At 39.6% G+C, this 21,084-nt stretch overlaps 1 protein-coding gene across 1 annotated transcript; it reads right to left on the bottom strand.

The window, feature by feature from the left end:
• Window positions 1–266: 266 nt before the first annotated feature.
• Window positions 267–20,820, bottom strand: ZNF283 (zinc finger protein 283). The gene is made up of 5 exons (XM_023543137.2): window positions 20,454–20,820; window positions 19,548–19,615; window positions 16,114–16,201; window positions 13,228–13,354; window positions 267–9,157 (listed from the first exon to the last, which is right to left on the bottom strand). Exons 3-5 carry the CDS (start codon window positions 16,120–16,122, stop codon window positions 7,455–7,457), a joined length of 1,839 nt encoding a protein of 612 aa, XP_023398905.2. The 5' UTR covers window positions 16,123–16,201; window positions 19,548–19,615; window positions 20,454–20,820; the 3' UTR covers window positions 267–7,454.
• Between the last annotated feature and the right edge of the window lie 264 nt (window positions 20,821–21,084).

The following is a 21,084-nucleotide window of genomic DNA, read 5'->3' as shown; positions in this document are numbered from 1 at the left end:
TGTATTATTAAAACCAAAACCAAACCCACTGCCGTTGAGTAGATTCCGACTCATAGCGACCTTATAGGACAGAGTAGAACTGCCCCATAGAGTTTCCAAGGAGTGCCTGGCAGATTCAAACTGCTGACCTCTTGGTTAGCAGCCGTAGGACTTAATCACTACGCCACCAGGGTTTCCATGTTATTAAATGTATATATATTTATAATTTTTTTTGGTTAAAACAGAAAGGACCATTGGTCCTTCTCTCTTTATGCACCTATAAAAAGTTAATGCAATCTGAAAGTCTCCTAGACTTATTTAAATAAAATGTTTGAGTCTATGACTAAAGTGTCATCAGTGACTGTTGCAGCAATTACATTGTGACCCATTTTAGCAATTAAGGTATGAGCAGATGTACACTGCTGGCTAATGGGAAATGCTTCCTTGCTCCCAAGAGAGAGCCATAGGAAACACTTGTTCTTTTCTCTGGATATTGTCATGACTGTATGTAATAACATCTGGAAATCTGTCTCTCGTCTTGGTACCAGCCCACACTACAGACAGGAAAATGGAAGAGAATTTAAGCCTCTGGATATTTCAATTTGAAGATAAATCAAAAATCTCTGGAGCACCTTAAAGCCTGTTATGTGACTCAATATACTTCATTACTTCAGCCAATTTGGTATTCTTTTCATTTCTGCTGAGTGTATCCTAACTGAATCAAGCAATTAAGGGGCATGATCCATGCTGGGTGCTCATGATCTGGTGGGGGATGAAGATACACATAACACGCAGTCATGGACTATGTGCTAAGTATTGTCCTACAAGTTTTACAGATGCATTGTGAAACTAGTCACATTCATCCAGGGCCAGGAGCAAGGAGCGTAATGAGATCGCAAATAGCCTGTAAGTAATCAGAAAAATAGAAATGTAAACCACAATTATCACAATCAGAGACCACTAAATTGTGTGTGGGGGGGGGGGAGGGGGGTGATGATACCAAATATTGTCAAGGACGGGGAGAAAACAACACTCATAGACTGCTGGTAGGAGTGTTACTTGCTACATTTGTTTGGAAATCTAAGTTTAGCAGAATTTAAACTTACTAAAGTCGAATATAAGCATACCCATGGCCATGACCAAGCAATTCTACTGCCAGGTATATGTCCAAAAGACATGTACAAATGTGATCACAGCAGCCCTATAAGAAGCTCTGACTTCCCAACACAGCATTCCCAAGAACTCATAATGATGGACTGTTCAATGAGGGGCCATGTTAGTATGTTCCTTTAATGTGGATCTTGCTGGTAGTACATGGATATGAAAAGGGTCCTTAAAGGAATTGTGCTGGGCACTCAGGAACTTTGTTGTGTCCGAAGTCAAAATTCAAAGACAAGGAAAGCAGCAAATGGAAATACGAAAGTATTAAAGATCTCCAATGAAAAAACAAAACAATCCAATAGAGCATATGGTTTTTAAGGCAAGTTTTAACATTTAAAGCACAAGTCACTGAAATATCAGAAGAGAAAAAATACAATAATAAAGAAATTTGATATACAATCTCACTCATGAGATGCAAATATCCTAAATAAAATAGTAACAGATGAATCAAACAGTGCAACAAAAAAATAATACACTATGGCAAACTTTGGTATATCCAAGAACAGAGAAAAGTCAAAGAATCTCAGTATAAATTGACACATCAACAAATTAAATTGCAGAAAGAGATGATGAAATGGCACCTGATAAAATTCAGGAGCTATTCCTACTTAGTTAACAACAAAGATGATTTACTTACAACTAAGAGGAAACACTGAGGGCCTGATGCTGTCGGTTATTTTGTCATGGCTAACCACACCTGGTGACTAAAATTTCCAACTTTAGAGTCACTCTTTTGGTTGAGACAGCATTTCGCAATGTGGGTTCACATCCCTAAGACAGCAACAGGTAATGAGAATGAGGATTTCCATGGTGAAGTTTGAGATACACCAATCTAAACAAGTTACACAATTTTCTTGTTACTCTCTAGTCTTTTGATGAGCTAGTAAAGTGCTTTTGGTTGTTAATGAAGAGGTTCAGTAGATGTTAACGTCATAAGCTTCTTTAATTAGAGAATCCCCCGTTGCTTTTCCAGTACTAATGAACAAGGTGATCCTTGGCACTTAATTTCAGAAATGCTGGGATAAGGCACTGTTTCCACGACCCTGGTTAACATGCAAATACGGTATTCGGGAGGAATAACACATTAATCTATTAGCAATGATTTATTCTGTTAAATCACTCAAAATATTCTGCTTTGTGTTATATTTGATTTAAAATCTGAAATCACTTAGAACAATGCTGTCAACTACCGGATGGTGAATGACTGACCGGTGATACCATGGATGCCCTATCTGTACAAAATGGACACCAAGGTGAGGTACGGGTTACAATGGACAACTAGTATGACACTACAGGATTTGGCTGTCAATGCAAAAGTTTTGATGGAACTGGCATTCTTGTTTTTGGAAAGAAATAAATTTTAAAGGGTTGAATTCCAACTGTGTGAGTATATAAACACATACACATACTCTAGTTCATCCTAACTAATATGCTTTGATGCTAGCACTAAGTCATTACAGCCACCTGACTGAAAAATGATTATGAAAAGCCATCAATTTTAAGATGCATTCTGATCTCCAAATATTAAACTATAAAAAGGTTTTTAGAATGAAATCATTATCTATTTGGATTCCTATTTCAAAAGCCATAAAATCGATGAAAAGTGTAAGAACTAATTTAGATTATTCGTGCTGGTTCCATATTTTTCCCTGTCAGTTACCCTGTATTTATATTTAGAAAATGTATTTAGAAAAGTTTGAGTCTGGATATTCCATACAAATTATTTCCTATTGCACAATTCCTATAGTAGACATTTGGATTCTGTTTGCTGATATTTTAATTAGAATTTTTGCATTTGTTGTTGTTGTTAGGTGCTGTTGAGTCAGTTCCAACTCATAGTGACCCTAGGTACAAAAGAATGAAACACTGCCCGAACCTACGTCATCCTCACAATCCTTGTCATGCTTGAGCCCATTGTTGCAGCCAATATATCAATCCATCTCATTGAGAGTTTTTCTCTTTTTGCCGACCCTCTACTTTACCAAGCATGATGTCCTTCTCCAGGGACTGGTCCCTCCCGGTAACATGTCCAAAGATTGTGAGACACAGTATCACCATTCTTGCTTCTAAGGAGCATTCTGGTTGTACTTCTTCCAAGACAGATTTGTTCGTTCTTTTGGCAGTCCATGGTATATTCAGTATTCTTCTCCAACAACACAATTCAAAGGTGTCAATCCTTCTTCGGTCTTCTTATTCATTGTCCAGCTTTTGCATGCACATAAAGTGACTGAAAACAACCATGGCTTGGGTCAGGCACACCTTAGTCTTCAAGGTGACATCTTGCTTTTCAACACCTGAAAGAGGTCTTTGGCAGTAGATGTGCCCAATGCATCTTTTCATTTCTTAACTGCTGTTTCCACGGGTGTTGATAGTGGATCCAAGTATAATGAAATCCTTGACAACTTCAGTCTTTTCTCTGTTTATCATGATGTTGCTTATTTGTCCAGTTGTGAGGATTTTTGTTTTATGTTGAGGTATAATCCATACTGAAGCCTGTGGTCTTTGATCTTCATCAGTAAGTGCTTGAAGTCCTCTTCACTTTCAGCAAGCAAGGTTGTGTCATCTGCATAACAGAGGTTGTTAATGAGTTTTCCTCCAATCCTGATGCCTTGTTCTTCTTCATATAGTCCAGCTTCTTTATTTGCTCAGCATACAGATTGAATAAGTATGGTAAAAGGATACAACCCTGACAAACACCTTTCCTGACTTTAAACCATGCAGTATCCCCTTGTTCTGTTCCAACAACTGCTCTTGATCTATGTACAGGTTCCTCATGAGCACAATTAAGTGTTCTGGAATTCTCATTCTTTGCAATGTTATCCATAGTTTGATAATGTCCACACAGTCAAATGCCTTTGCATAGCCAATAAAATACAGGTAAACATCTTTCTGGTATTCTCTGCTTTCAGTCAGGATCCATCTGACATCAGCAATGATATTCCTGGTTCCACATCGTCTTCTGAATCCAGCTTGAATTTCTGGCAGTTCCCTGTCAATATACCGCTGCAGCTGCTTTTGCATGATCGTCAGCAAAATATTACTTGCATGTGTTACAAATGATATTGTTCAATAATTTCCACATTCTTTCTTGGGAATAAGCATAAATATGGATCTCTTCCAGTTGGTTGGCCAGGTAGCCGTCTTCCAGATTTCTTGGCATAGATGAATAAGCACTTCCAGCTCTGTGTCCATTTGTTGAAACATCTCAATCGGTATTCCATCAATTCCTGGAGCCTTGTTTTTCACCAATGCCTTCATCTAGCTTTTGCTTTTTAAAATCTATCTCCATCCAGTTTTGTTATTGTGTTATCCATGTAATATGAACTAACAAAATCTTTAGTGATTTTCACATTGAAATTTCTACCTAAGGAGTTAACAGTTTCCAAATGTTGTTTCTAAAAGGGAGATCTTGGACCAAATTTTCAACCTTTTCCTTTACTGTTTCAATCAGGTTTAAACATTATATTACCTTAAATCTGAAAAATCTCCTCCATATCTGTAATTACATCTGCTTTCTTACTCATGATTCTATAATGTTGTCTTTCTTTCTTTGTCCTTGTTCAGATCTACGAAAATCTAGTTGAAGTTAATGGGCTTTCCACAGAAAAATACTGGCAGGAGACTGCTGTTTTCATTCCTAATTATTAATCTCTAATTTTAGTCGTTATCAATTGCTCCTATATATTGGCTTAGGATTTGTTATTTCTGTGGCTTCCTGAGTTCAATGCTAGAGGCACTATGTAGGTGTGGGGGAAGGGTGGTGAACAAGACATAGTTCTGGCCCTCCATCTTGGTTTCCTCCAAGGTGCATTAAAGGTATTATTCTTCCACTGAGTAAAGCATCAGCTATATCCTACAAGTTCTGATACACAATCATTTCATTAGCAATCTTTTCTCAAAATCTATGTTTCAATTTCTTTTTAATTCAGAATTTATATATATATGATTATAAATTTCCAAAAGTTTACCCATTGTATTAATTGTATATCTATACACAATATACAAATATATATATTATATATGTGTATGTATGTATATATATATATACATAAAACTTTATGTGGGGAGCTCTAGCAGTCACCATCTTTAAGATATCAAGTGATCAAACAGCATCAGTAATAGGAAAAACAGACATTATGTGCTTCTGATGTGTTGCAATGTGAGTACACATCACCACCTATGAAGTGTTCTGGCCCAAAAATATCTAAACCTCTAGCTCTAACTTCATTTTATGAAAAATACAAATAATAGAGGCACAAATTAAATTTCACCACAAGGAAAAGAAACAAACCTAGAATGTGTGGCATTCTACAGAAAAGCTTTCTTGAACTCTTCAAACAGTTTGTTCAAGACTAAAATCTAGAGGAATGACAACCAGATGCAATGGATGAATCTAAAGAGGATGCTGGTTATAAATAAAAACCAATACGATAGATTCTTGGGAGAACTGGAAAATACGAAGTAAATACAAACAGATACTGACGGATTACTGTTAATTTTTCTTGTGTAACCATGGTATTCGAATTCAGAATAAGGCTGTTCTTATTCTTAGAATATATATGCTGATGTGTTCAAAGATGAAGTATCATGGTTTCTACATCTTAAATCAAATGGTACATGAGCATACATACATATACATTTAGAGAAACAGCAAATGCGGTCAAATGTTAACAATCAGTAATTTCTGATACAGCTTAAGAAATGAGCTCTGAATGAAAATCCTCTCTGGTTCCTTATGTTTTAGTAGATTTTACCCAAAACTATCTGAAATTCAAATGGGTCAGTAGTTACCTTTTCTAAATTCGTTGTACCAAAGGGGCCTTTCTCCCCTAAGAATTCACTAGTAGTAATGTTAATGATAATAATTAGGAAAATAGCTAATACATATTGAGTGTAGGTTACATACCAGATACTCTTCCAAGGATGTGACACATACTAAACCATTCAATCTCTACAACGGCACAGTGGCGCAGTGGTTAAGAGCTTGGCTGTTAACTGAAAGGTAGGCAGTTCAAACCCACCAGCCGCTCCATGGCAGAAGGATGTGCAGTCTGCTTCCATAAAGATTACAGCCTTAGAAACCCTATGGGGCAGGTGTACTCTGTCCTATAGGGTCACTAACAGTTGGAATACACTTGATGGCAATGGGTTTGGTGTTTTGGTTTTAAAGCATCATTATGAGTCAGAACCAACTCAAGGGCAATGGGTTTTTACCACAGCATTTTACGCATGATGGCCAGAGGAAATACGCATTTTCCTCAAAATCCTACAGATGGCACTTTGAGACAGTAAACTATAGTTTGTGCCACAAATAAAGATTTCCCTACATTTGTTACCTTAACAGAGTTATTCTTTAGATGAGTTTGCTGAAACTTAACAAAGATTAAATGGTTTTGGAAGGCGTCTATGCATTCGCTACATGAACACATCTGTCATCAATTCTCTTATGGTACGAGCATGAGGAGAGTGATTGCTGCATTCACCGTTTCTTCCTGTAATATATTCTGCTACTCAGATCGGTGAAGGCTTTCCTATACTGATTAAAGTGTGTTGTGATTTCTCTCATGTTTTAAAAAGGTGAATGTTGTCTCTCAAACTATTTCTCGTGAAGGATCAATTTTCATTTTTAATTTCCAATCATTTATGAACTGATACTTTTGTAAAATACAATAGCCATGTTGTGGCAACATGAAATTTAAAATGTCCAAATACTTACTCTCAGTTTTTGTATTTACCTCATGATGGACATATAATACTTTGTGGACTGGTACCAGTCTGTGGGCAACACTTAGTAGCACTGGTCTAAAGACCGTCCTACAATTCTAATTCAAAGGGTCTCTAATTAGGATGAATTCTCTGGTGTACTCTAAGATATCTACCATGTCTACAGGCTTGTTCATTACAGTCAGAGGATTTCACAGCAGTATGAGTTCTCTGGTGTGCAGTCAGAACTGAATTCAGTTTAGGTCCTTCTCTCATTCCTTAAAGTGTTTCTCACAAGGATAAATTCTCTGACATTGAATAAGCTTTGGGCCATGGATAAAGATTTCCCCACATTTCTTACGTTTAAGGGCTTCAAACAGGTATAAATTTAAATTCATTAGGATTATACAGATGTCCAAAGGCCTTTTCATATCCTTTGTATTCAAAACGTTTTTCACTAGTATAATTTGCTGTTATCAAGTAAGTTGCCCATACTCAGGAAAGGCTTCTAATCACTCTTTACATTCATAGGGTTTCTCCAGAGTAGGATTTTTGTCTCATGTTCAGTAAGTTGTCCATACACACAAAAAAATATTTTGCATCTCTTAAATTCATAAAGTTTCACCAATATGAATTTTCTTATTTGAGTAAGGTATCCATGTAAAGGCCTCCCCACATTCTTTGTATTCATAGGGTTTATCACTACTATGAATTCTTTCATGTTGAGCAAGGCTTGAGGCACGAATATAGGTCTTTCCACATTCCTTACATTGATAAGGTTTCTCACCAGTATGAAATCTCTGATGAATACTAAGTTGATAGCCACTACCAAAGGCCTTCCCACATTCTTTACATTCATAAGGCTTCTCACCAGTATGCACTCTCTCATGTTTAACTAGGCCCCAACGCCAACTAAAGGTCTTCCCACATTCCTTACATTTAAAAGGTTTCTCACCAGTATGAATTTTCTGATGTTGAGTAAGGTGATAGCCTCGACTAAAGGCTTTTCCACATTCTTTACATTGATAGGGTTTCTCACCAGTATGGATTCTCTCATGTTGAACAAGGCTTGAGCCACAATTAAAGGACTTCCCACATTCCTTACATTCATAGGGTTTCTCACCAGTATGAAATATCTGATGTCGAGTAAGTTGGTACCCACTACAAAACGCCTTCCCGCATTCTTTACATTCATAGGATTTCTCACCAGCATGGATTCTCTCGTGTTTAACAAGGCTTGAACCCCAACTGAAGGCTTTCCCACATTCTTTACATTCATAAGGCTTCTCACCAGTATGAATTTTCTGATGTTGAGTAAGATAATAACCACGACTAAAGGCCTTCCCACATTCTTTACATTGATAGGGTTTCTCACCAGTATGTATTCTTTCATGTTGAACTAGACTTGAGCCACAATTAAAGGCCTTCCCACATTCCTTACATTCATAGGGTTTCTCAACAGTATGAAATATCTGGTGTCGAGTCAGTTGATAGCCCCAACAAAAAGCCTTTCCACATATTTTACATTCATAAGGTTTCTCACCAGTATGAATTTTACGATGCTGAGTGAGTTGATAGCCACGACTGAAGGCCTTCCCACATTCTTTACATTCATGAGGTTTCTCACCAGTATGAATTATCTCATGTTTAACAAGGCTGGAGCCCCAAAAAAAGGCCTTCCCACATTTTTTACATTCATAAGATTTCACACCAATATGAATTTTCTGATGTTGAGTAAGTTGATAGCCACGACTAAAGGCCTTCCCACATTCTTTACATTGATAGGGCTTCTCACCAGTATGAAGTCTCTCATGTTTAACAAGGCTTGATCCCCAACTAAAGGTCTTCCCACATTCCTTACATTCGTAGGGTTTCTCACCAGTATGCCATCTCTGATGCACAGTAAGTTGATAGGCACTAAAAAAGGTCTTCCCACATTCTTTACAGTCAAAGTGTTTTTCAGCAGAATGAGTTCTCTCATGTTGAACGAGTTTTGAACCATGATGAAAGGCCTTCCCACATTCCTTACATACATAGGGTTTCTCTCTATGACGAATTCTCTGATGTGGAGTAAATGATTTAGTTTTTTTGTAAGTGAGCATGTTTTCATAGCTGATTATCATTTGACTGAAATATCCCTCTTGGTGTCCCGGGAGTCTCTCGAATTTGCTTCTGCACTTCCAATCATTTCTAAGAATGGAGGCCTCAAGGGCAAGAGTTTTACTTTTTTCCTTTATCTCCCACTGGGAAAAATTTATTTCAAAAATATCCTTTTCTGAAAATGTATTTTTGGTCTCATAGGTTGACTCCAAATCTGAAAGAAAACAATACAACCATGCATTTTATTTCCTTTACCAGAAATAAAATCTCAATAGTAGAAATAAAAAACAAATCAAAAATAATACCCATTAGAAGCGAATGAGATGATGAGACTTACTGATCTAACTTCTGAGCATGAAGGCTCTCCCTTTCCTGCCAAACGATAAACTCAGCTTTGATTTTTCAGCTCTTATGATCTTAATGTTCTAATCCGACAATTTCTTGAGGATTCCACCAAGATCACCTTAACAAGTCCCTTGCCTTCCTGTGTTGATGGTCCCTCAGACCAAAATATGAGCTTTCATCAATCAAACCCTTATGTGCCCAAGTGTGGTCATCCAATGTCCCCTCTGGGCATGTCACTTAATGGCAATCAAATGTACTTGCTATAATGAGCTTTTGATGATTTTGTTTTGTTTAACCTAGTTTTCTGCAACATGTGGCTTGTTTTCTTTACCTCTGGCCAAAAGTCTCCTGTAAGATTTTGATTTAATTCCAGTTTGTTGTATGAACTTTCAACCCTGGTATATTGTCTTTGGTAATCTATATGTGATTACCGAAAAAAGAATGATCTCCACCTCCTAACTGGCTTACATGCACACAAGGTCACGGAGGCCGACACTCCTGATTTCATCAGGAAATCACTCCGTGTTACTCTCTACAGTTCACACTTGTTCTAAGTCACTGACTGTCTGTGGGTTTGTGTGTCTATTTTTGTAATCAATTCTACAGCTAACTCATGGTTTGAGCCATGCTCCACTTCACAGCAAGACCACAAACTAGTGATTACTAGACTGGTCATAATGGCATAGTTGCCAAAATGTTTTTCAGCATACTTTACATCAGTATTAAGTATTACTTCTCAACATAGAAATAATCCCTTCTGTAATGCTTTACTTTAAAAAAAAAGTCTGCAAGCATGAAACAATTAACAACTTCCTCTTTAGGAAATCCAGCTTCTTACATGTATATTCATCATTACCCTAATCTCTATTTTTTTTTTTCTAGGTTTATCAGGTAAAGTGTCAGCCTTTCATTAAGAAAAATTTCGATTTACAATGGCCACTTTGGCAGACTTTGATTTTTAACAAGTTTTTACAACCACACAGAGTTAGAGAATGAAGAAAATTAGTAAATTTGAGATAAAAAAAATCTAAGGGAAGGACGAATGGACCACAACTACCACAACCTCCACCAGACTGAGCCCAGAGCAACTAGCTGATTGTTGGTTACCACCACCAACTGCTCTGGCAGGGATCACAATACAGGGTCTTCCACTGAGTGAAAGAAAAATTTAGAACAAAATTCAAATTTACAAAAAAAAAAAATGGCTTGCTGGTCTGACAGATACTGGAGAAACCCTGAGAGTATGGTCCCCGGACACCCTTTTAACTCAGTACTGAAGTCACTCCTGAGGTTCACCCTTCAGCCAAAGATTAGACAGGTCTTTATAGGGCTAACAATAACACACATCAGGGACGTGCTTCATAGTTCAGCCATGTGTATGAGACTAATGGGCACACCAGCCCAGAAGCAAAGACGAGAAGGCAGGAAGGGAGAGGAAAACTGGATGAATGGAAACAGGGAACCCAGGGTGGAGAAGGGGTGAATATTGACATATCATGGGGTTGGCAACCAATGTCACAAAACAATCTGTGTATTAACTGTTTAACAAGCAACTAATTTGCTCTGTAAACTTTTGCCTAAATCACAATAAAAAAAGTTAAGAAAATCTATGGGAGCTCCTGTGCTGACAGGCTTGTAGACACTAAGTCTGTAAGTTTAAAAAAATAGAATCTAACAATTTTCAAGGAGACAGAAAAATTATGTTCCTAATGCATTAAATAAACCCTGGTGGCATAGTAGTTAAGAGCTACAACTGTTAACCAAAAGGTCAGCAGTTCAAATCCACCGGGTGCTCCTTGGAAACGCTATGGGGCAGCTCTACTCAGTCCTATAGGGTCGCTATGAGTTGGAATTGACTTGATGGCAATGCTATGAGTTGGAATTGACTTGGTTTTGGGTTTAATGTGTAAAATATTGTGGCTCTTTAAGAAAATCTTCAAATGCTTGCTGAAGGAAAAGCATTTAACTCCCAGCTAAATTAATGTCCTTGTTTACTACAAGATAAGAACCAAAGGATTGCTATTAGATTTTCGGTGGCTTTTTAAACAACTTTTGGAATTTACATGAATATATAAGGAGAATTCTATTATCGTTTCTTTTTGGAGATATACCCTAGGCACATATGTGGACTGTGTTATCTCTGTATTGAGTCCCTGGGTGGCACAAATGGTTAAGTGCTCAACTGCTAGCCAAAAGGTTGGCAGTTTGAACCCACCCAGAGGCTCCTACAGAGACAGGCCTGGTGATCGATATGCTTCCGGAATGTCACAGCCTTGAAAACTATGGAGCAGTCCTACTCTGCACACACGGGGTTGCCGTGAGTAGGAGTCAACTTTTTATTACTATTACTATTATTATAAGCTCAAACCATTTTGATTCAGCTTTGATTAATGTGCTTAGCTGCCAGCTGAAAGGTTGGAGATTCAAGTCCACCCAGAGGTGCCCTGGGAGAAAGGCCTGGCGATCTAATTCTGCAAAATCGGCCACTGAAAACCCTATGGACAATAGTTCTATTCTGATGCACATGGGGTCGCCATGAGTCAGAGTCAACTTGACAGCAAGTCAACTTGGTGGTTGTTGGTTAAATTTATAATAAACTAAAGGTAAAAATCACATTGGTAAAGACTTCAGAGAAGGATAATGGGAAGGAAGAACATAAGCTCACATAGGTTGGAAAACGATCCTGTTTTAAGTGTATTCAGGCTCCATCTCTTGAAAGCAAATAAACATAGAGCAAACTGAAATTCATCTGGCTGAGAACAGGCTCTGGAGCCAGACTTCCTACGTTCAATCCCTGCCACTGCCTCCCACCAGCTATACAATGTAAGAAAGTCATTTTAACTGTATGTGCCTCAGTATTCTCATCTGTAAAAAGGGAATATAAAAACAGTACCTACCTCAAGGGGATGTTGTGAAGGCTAAATAAATTAATGTATTTGTAGTGCTTAGAATAGAGCCTGGTACATAGTGTCAAAGAGATTGAAGCCCCGGTGGTGCAGTGGTTAAGAGCTTGGCTGCTAACCAAAAAGTTGGCAGTTCGAATCCACCAGCTAGCTACTCCTTGGACATCACATAGACAGTTCTACTCTGTCCCATAGGGTCGCTATGATTCAGAACTGACTCGACGACAACGGGTTTGGTTTTGGTTTATTTTAAGATTTTCTTACCCACAAACCATATATACACTGTGAAGAAGTTCCTACCAAAACTGATCCTGTCAGTGCTTTTCTTTCACCCAACATTGCTAATTTTTTCTTTCCTGTGCAGAAGCCAGGTTTACTAAGTTTGAATTTCAGAAGGCATGGCTGAAGGTGGGTGGAAGGCCTGAGACCACCTTGTGACCTGATATCATTTGATCTCAGCAACAGGGGAGGCCAGGGTTCAATCAGTTATATTGAGATTGACCAGTGGTTGATCTTCTAGTCTTCTCTCTCCTTTTCTCTTTATAAGCCTCATTGCAGACTTCAAGCTGTTTGCATTTTTCTGGAATCAGAATGGTCTCCCTATATGCATACAAAATAACTGCTCAGAATAAATGTTAATGTTTCAATTTCTTTGACTTTTGATTATTTTTAATGATAGTAAGCACAATGTTGGAAACCCTGGTGGCACAGTAGTTAAGTGCTCTGCTGTGGCCTTCTTATGGCTCCTCAAACGAAAGAACCAAATTTTAAGTTGCAAGGATATACCGCATCTATAGAAACCCAGCCCCTTGGTGTTACAGAAAAAGGAAAGGCCAGAGAAAGGTGTGAAGGTCACTGAGGAATGGGGAAGATCCCTCTGATCTAACCCAACAAATGCCAAAGCATTCCTTAGGGAACACGGAGAAGAAATTTAGCTAGTTTCTTCAAAGACAGCCCTGAAATTCCCAACAAAGAATTCAGGGATTTGAACGTTTCAGGGAGCAGATTCGACGTTCTTTCAGGCAGACGACCTTACCCAGGGAGACCAAGTTGCTGTAATTCTCCAGCATCACATCCACGTACAAGTCCCTCTGAGCAGGGTCCAGGCATTCCCACTCCTCCTGAGAGAAGGCAATGGCCACGTCCCTGAACGTCACCAATCCCTGAAACCAAAAACCCACGTATTACTTGTGAAATTAAATATTTCCAAAAGGAAAGAAAGTTATGAAGGATAATATTGAAAGAAGGGAAACTGCAACAATCAAGTAGGCCGAAAGCCTGTGGTACTAGGGAAAAGTCAGGAAATTAGTGTGACTAAAGCAGAGTGTCTACATATTCCAGAAGAATCCTGTTACAGTAAAAGAAACTTCCTGGATACTATAAGATAATAGATATCCAAACCTATTATTAAATAAAAGAGTATGTGTGTATGTGTATATATGGAAGCCCTAGTGGCATAGTAGTTAAGTGCTATGGCTGCTAACCAAAAGGTCAGCAGTTCGAATCCACCAGGTGCTCCTTGGAAATTCTATGGAGCAGTTCTACTGTGTCCTGTAGGGTCACTATGAGACAGAATTGACTCGATGGCAACAGGTTCGGTTTTTTATGTGTGTATGTGTGAAAGTTTTCATGTTTTATTTTCCTTAAAAGCAAAAGTCTATATATATACACATACATATATATGGGCACACACACACGCACACACATGTTCAGTTGTATATATACGTGTGTGTATGTGTATGTGGGAAACCTTGGTGGCATAGTGGTTAAGAGCTACGTCTGCTAACCAAAAAGGTCAGCAGTTCAAATTCACCAGGTGCTCCTTGGAATCCCTACGGGGCAGTTCTTCTCTGTCCTATAGAGGTGCTATGAGTCGGAATCAACTCGACAGCAACGGGTTTGGTTTTGGCTTTATGTGTATATGTGTAAATATATTCTATTCCAGACAGGTTTGGATATCTATTATCTTACAGTATCCAGGAAGTTTCTTCTACTGTAACAGGGAAGTTTCTTCTACTATACACATATATACACACACGTATATATATGTGTGTGTGTGTGTATATATATATACATATACATAGATGTTCAGTTTTAGATATATAAGGGTCCGTATGTGTATATGTGTGCTCTTTTCCCTTTTAAAAAAATGAAAACCTTTTTTCCAAAGGTGTTTATAAAATATCATAAGAAAATAATTTCCATTAAATAAAGGAATATCCTCAAGCCTCAAGTTCGTCATTCTGTTAGATGACATCATAAGCATTTTTTCTTATAATCATGAGTAAATAAAATGTTTCTTTTATTATGGATATATTTATTTATACATTTAGGCTGAATAAAACTTCTAAAGATTTTCTTAAATCTGGGAATCTATTATCATCTAGTACGTATGCATCTAGATCATCTCCTTACTTATTACCATTGACTAACCCTCACTTAACGCCTTTCTTATCCCTGGGTGAGAGGATACTGATCAGGTTATTGCACATGACACAGATGTCATCCAAGACTGGTGTCCATGACAAAATGGACTTTGATACCGCTCTTCATCAATTAGGGAATCCCTGGAAAGAACCACTCACTCCCCTCTCTAATCCTAAAACCTTGCAAAGCATAATATCTCACATAAACCAAGGCTCAGACCAAGCAAGATCAAATTCCATCTTATTTCTTTGGAAAACTCAGGGCTGTGGAGAAGTTCCAAGTTTTCTTGTATGGTCCAATGAGACCATCCTTACTAACTCATCACATCACAGACTTGTGGGAGTGTGGAATTCTAACAAAGGGAAATGGTGAGGACCTGGATGAATCAAAATAGAAGTGACAACAAAGAGCAATACCAGAGACAGCCTGCCACGGATATGTTACAGTTAAACACCCAAGGTCTTCCAGAAAATCCATAAACAAACTGTTTTCTCGGATGACCACCCAGCTGTCTAAGGGCAGAGTACCCTTACCAGCCGGCCTGCTTGCTAAAACACAAAAATAAAAACCAGTTGCCGAGGAGTCCGTTCCGACTCCTGGCGAACTCGTGTGTGTCAGAATAGAACTGCGCTATACAGGCCTTTCAATGGCTGATTTTTCACAGGTAGATCACTGGGACTTTCTTCTGAAGTACCTCTGGGTGGACTTGAACTTCCAACCTTTTAGTCAGGAGCTGAGCAAATTAACTGTTTGTACCACCCATCGACTGGCCTGTCTGCTAGCTGCCTGCTAATCAGCATCCTACCCTGAAAAAGGAAAACGTTTGTTGTGTTTAAATTGCCTGCAGTCTTCCATTCTATTTCTTCTTTCTCTTATGTTGAACCCTATTTGTACTCTGATAGATGAATTCAATCTACTACAGTCAATCCTCATCATTTGCAAATTCTGTATTCCGAAATCTGCCTATTTACTAAAAGTACTTGTGGGAGTTCACAGGCCCATGCATGTGCAAAGTGGTGAAAAATTCCTAGCTGAGGCTGAACAAAGCTAATCTGGTATTAGCTAATGCAGTGTTCATGGGACTTCACAGAACATAACTACTGTGAATAACGAGAACTGACCATACTGGTTTCTCTGTTTAGAAGTAAAAGCGTGCTAATCATTAAGTATATTTCACTGAGGAGCTCAAGTGTTCCTCTGAAGGGGCTCCATTCCTCCACTGCTCTACCACTACTCTTGATAGAAGACTGAACATACAGAAGATGCTGACTAATGTGTTCAATCAATATGCTGACTCTGGTTGGAAAAGAGAGGGGCACGCGGTGGGAGGGGTGGATGTTGGGCTATTTGGCCCCCTTTTTCACTGGAGTGGGAGGAACTGAGCAGCAGCTTAAGTGATGGGAGTCTGTTAGGTAGAAAGCTTCGAGGTTATCAATAGAAATAGAGCATGACTTAAAAATCATGATCTTTCAAGGAGAGAGAAATGCCAACTTACGTCAGTCATGGTCCTAGGATTTCAAGAACAAATTAATCCTCCATGGGGTTCCTCTACTGGTGAAGCACAGCGTCCAGAGAAGTCAGAGCTGGGGAGGAACAAGAAGCTTAGACCAGGTGTGCTTACGTGATCCCACCCTGACTTAAGCTTATCTATGTTCCTGTTTCTAACCTCTTACCCCTACATGCCATTTACGGAATCTAAACTCTCTCCACAAACCCCAAGGCACTTCAGTAGGAGGGTTTCTGGCCAGTGCCCAATTCTGAGGACACTGCTCTGGATCTGAGACTGGCTGTTCAGTCCTGCCTACATCAGATCTTCCTCCCTCTATTCCCAATCTTGTGGTTAAGAAGGCGCCACACCATTCAAACTAGAACCTCCTTACAGCCTCAGGGTGAAAAAAGTTGGTCAAGACACAGGAGCTGACAAGGTGTACCAAGGAATTACTCGGGCAACTGCCTGAATCCAAAAAGTCTACTGCTTAACTACATACCCAAGGAATGGAACACCATGCAGTGGATAAATATGCTAAGTTGGGGAAAATACTCAAGATAGATTATCAATAGAAAAAAATGGGTTACAGGATGTATCTATAGTATGATTACATTTATAAAATATATGTAAGATCAATATAGAGAGAGTGGCAATCAGACATTAATAGATTTTAAAAAGTTTAGAAAGTTATAAATCTGTATATTAATAAAGTTTTATTGTAAACATAATATTCTTTAGATATTCTGCATAATTTTGCAACAATGACCATGCATCATACCAACTCTATGGTTTCTATGTATGTCCATGTCCTGCCTAGAAAAAAAGGCTAAAATTCTCCAAGCAATGGTCATGGTGCTATTGATGAGGTCTCGATTCTGCTTCCTTTCATGTCTTCTTGACAGATGGACTTATTTTGCATTTCAGCCTCTTTTTAGACATGATACCCTCCAGATAATTTTCAATCAGTTGATCCTGGTAGTCTCACTGTAATCAAAATCATTAGAATAAAAACTGTAAGTTTACAGAATAAATTCCATTGGCCTCCACAGTGTTGGTCATGACCCAACAATATTACCTATAATCACTCTCCTCTGAGCTCCTAAGACAGGTCATCTCAACTGTCCTGTTGGCCATTATTGCTCTATTGCCTTGCACTTATTCCTATTCATATTCAGTCTTCTTTGTCTTAAAGGTAGCAACTGCATCTTTTAGTCACTGCATTTCCTCACAAGTACTACTACCACAGGCCTTTGCATTTGGGGAAAAATGTTACCCAGAATTCCACTTCTAGAAATGTATCCTTAAGACACAGCTACAGAAGCACACAAAATACACGCACAAGGACATTCAACCAAAAATAATTTTTGATAACCAAGAATTAGAAACTATGTAAAAGTAGGCAAGATGTTTACTAATTTATAGCCTACTATACCCTCACTCAAGTGCCTGGGTGGCACGAATGGTTAAGCGTTCAGTCAACTACTAGCCAAAAGGTTGGAGGTTCGAACCCACCCAGAGGCAGCTCAGAAGACAGGCCTGGCGATCTGCTTCTGAAAGGTCATAGCCTTGAAAACCCTGCGTGGCAGTTCTACCCCGCACACATAGGTTCGTCATGAGTTAGAATCAACTCAATGGCAACTGACAACATACTCTCACTAGTAATGATGGTATGGATCCATATTAACTGATGAAGAAAGTCATGCATGATCAATTTCTTAGTGAGGTAGGCAGGTCTGTAAAGGACGCATAATATGGGAGGTATAGTCTGTTGAGGGGAAACCCTGGTGGCATAGTGGTTAAGTGCTACAGCTGCTAACCAAGAGGTCAGCAGTTCGAATCCACCAGGCTTTCCTTGGAAACTCTATTGGGCAGTTCTACTCTGTCCTACAGGGTCACTATGAGTCGGAATTGACTCGACGGCAGTGGGTGGTGGGAGTCTGTTGACGAGTCCCTGGGTGGCACAAACAGTTAAGTGCTCCACTACTAACTAAAAGGTGGTGGTTCACACCTACCCAAAGGCATCAAGGAAGAAAAGCCTGGCAACCTGCTTCTGAAAGGTCACAGCCTTGAAAACCCTATGGACTACAGTTCTATTCTATACACATGGGTTCGCCATGAGTCAGAATCTACTCAAAGGCAACTGGTTTGTTTTGGTTTTTTAATTCTGTTGAAATTAAGAAAAAAGGCTATGGCGTCAGACTTTCAGGACAGAAATCTAAATTTGAAGGTTTACAAATAAGAATGGGATCACCGGCGCTTCTGCTTTCTATACATTCAAAAGAGTAAAATAAACCTCTTACCCAGGTTGAATTTTTTTTTCAAAGTAAGAGCAGAAGAGTCTTCCTATCGCTTACATAAACAAAATCACAAAGGCTCACAGGGGAAAATAACTGAATAAAGATACACCAAAATATTAGGAATGGTGAACTCTAAAGGGTATAACTTTAACTTCCTCCTCTATAAGCTTCCAGGATTGCTGAATTTTCTGCAATAAGCCTGCATTAATTACATAATCAGAAATATAGAGATATTTACAAATGCAAAAAAATTGAGTAACGGGATAGATATATATTTCAGTCATTAAGGAAACTGAGAACAAAATAAGCACTTCAATTTCTCAGGAAATGTCAAGGGTTTGGAGTTATCTCTCAGGAACCAAGGACTTTGTGTAAACTAATTCTATACCCCCCAGCGATGTTACAAATTTCTATCTAAAGATTATTTGAAAGCCTCTGCCCTTGCTGGTATAAACCCTATGCTCAAAGCCCAATCACATTCCTGCCCCTAAAAGACACAAGGCAGATAACTGAGACACTCAATCCATTCCTACCTTGCCTTGCTACAAAAATCACAACTGTACAGTAGATAAAAAATTACTTGTACATGATACCACCTAAACATTAATCTCCTTAAGTAATCATAGTCTCCAATAAAGTGCTAACATTAATCTCCGGGAGGTATGTTTCTATACTATCAGAATGCTTTGAAAAAGAGAATGTACAGGAGGATTTCCACAATCTGTCGTATGGATATGTGGCTGTTAAATAAGGAGGAGAAAGACAACTGGGGGACCCTGGGAAGTAGGCTATTAAGCCTTGGTGGCAAAGTAATTAAGTGCTGGGCTGCTAACCCAAAGGTCACCAGTTCAAAACCACCAGCCGCTCCATGGGAGAAAGATGTAGCAGTCAGCTTCCATAAATATCACAGCCTTGGAAACCCTGTAGGGCAGTTCTACTCTGTTCTATAGAGTGCATATGAGTTGGAATAGACTCCAGGCAACAGGCCTGAGGGGCAGGGATGGAAGAGGGATGCACCAGTATGGTGGGTCATTCACCAGGAAGAAAGGCCCAGGATATGCACTACAAGTCAGATTGAAGAAAGCAAAAATTCAAGACCTAAAAGCAAAAGTAATTATACAAAAAAAAAAAAAAACACATTACCTGGATTTTAATTTCTAAATATGCAACAATTGTTTCCTCTGCCTCAGGGCCCTTCTTATGTGGCAGCCCTAGGGAAGAAAGAAATCTTGAGACACCAATATTTCCCGGTGCACAAACAGACTTAAAGCAATGAGAGAAAACAAACAAAAACACTCTCTAGGGCCACATCTGTCTCCAACCGCATACAACCAAGTGGAATTAAAAGGGAGGCTGCAATCTGAGTTGACAGAATTCTTAGGGACAAAGCTCTAGATGCAGTGGTTCTGAAACATGTAGCTGACTCCCAAGGAACTCCCACAGGCGCCCCTCCTAGGAATCCTAACCCGGGGACCTCCCCAGCACGTCTTCGCAGGAGCCTGTCATGACATTTCCAGATCTAATGGTCTTCTCCCAAGACATGGCGTGTGCCTTCTTGCTCAAAGCCGTCATTGTAGAGTTTAATACAGGGTTTCTTTCTGGCTCATATATGGTCGCTATAAGTAGGAATCGACTCGACGGCAATGGGTTTTTTTTTTTTCTTTCTTTCTTTCTGGCAGTCATTTAACAAGCCCAAAGAGAACCTTGAGGGAACCTAGAGCGACGAGCACACACAACCAAAGAAAACCACACTTATGGGTAAGGCCACGCACACCATCACGCTGTCAAATCTTCACAACCGCACCCACCGTCACGGAGACACATCCGGCCCGGTCAAGCAGTCTGTCACACACCAACCTCCTCAGCTGCTCGCGCAAACACAGCCTTGAGGCTCTGGACATGACACTTCCTGTCCAGACACGAGCCTTCCTCACCTCGGGGGCCACCCTCATCCCCGCCCTCACTGCGGATTCTTATCCAGCTCCAGTAAAGTCCCCTGAGGCGGCCCAGGCCCGCCCTATGCTGCTATCTACCCACGACCAAACTCACCTTGCAGAGCCAAGAACCGTGGGGACACCGGAAATAGACCGGAGACCGAGGTTAGTTGGGTCCCAGAGGTTTATGGGAGATGTAGTCCAGAGCTTGGTAAGGTTGAGGGTCAGCTGAAAAGAGGAAGACCCTCGATGAGATGGATTGACACAGTGGCTACAACAGTGGGCTGAAGCACAGCAACCATTGTGAGGATGGTGTCCAACCGGGCAGTGTTTAGTTCTGTTGTGCATAAGGTCGCTGTAAGTTGGAACCAACTCAACTGCACCTAACACCACCAACAATCCAGGGCCAGTAAAACCCACGGAACCTGGAAGCCCTAAACTATCCACGAACTCACCCCGCCGCTAAAAATAAGACCTGTGCCCCCGGAGACTTCTGGGAAATGTAGTCCACAGTAGACAACTCTGCGGAAGCTGGGAACCAGGCTATTTAGAATGCTCCCGGCATGCAACACAGTTCCGCTTATCGAAGGCTCTGTTTCCCGGAGCTCGCTGTTGGCTGTGGTATTTGCTTGAGGGAGTAATGATAGTCTGCTTGGGCGAAACTGGTGGCTCATTTGTCTTTGTTGTGGCTGAAGGAGAGTTAAGAGGTCCTCATGAAGGCTGATAACCGATTCTGGAGTCCCAAG

The sequence above is a fragment of the Loxodonta africana genome, chromosome 11 (assembly GCF_030014295.1).
Source record: "Loxodonta africana isolate mLoxAfr1 chromosome 11, mLoxAfr1.hap2, whole genome shotgun sequence".
Taxonomy (NCBI): Eukaryota; Metazoa; Chordata; class Mammalia; order Proboscidea; family Elephantidae; genus Loxodonta; species Loxodonta africana.
The sequence above is the reverse complement of the archived record's forward strand: the minus strand, read 5'-3'. Positions and strand labels throughout refer to the sequence as shown.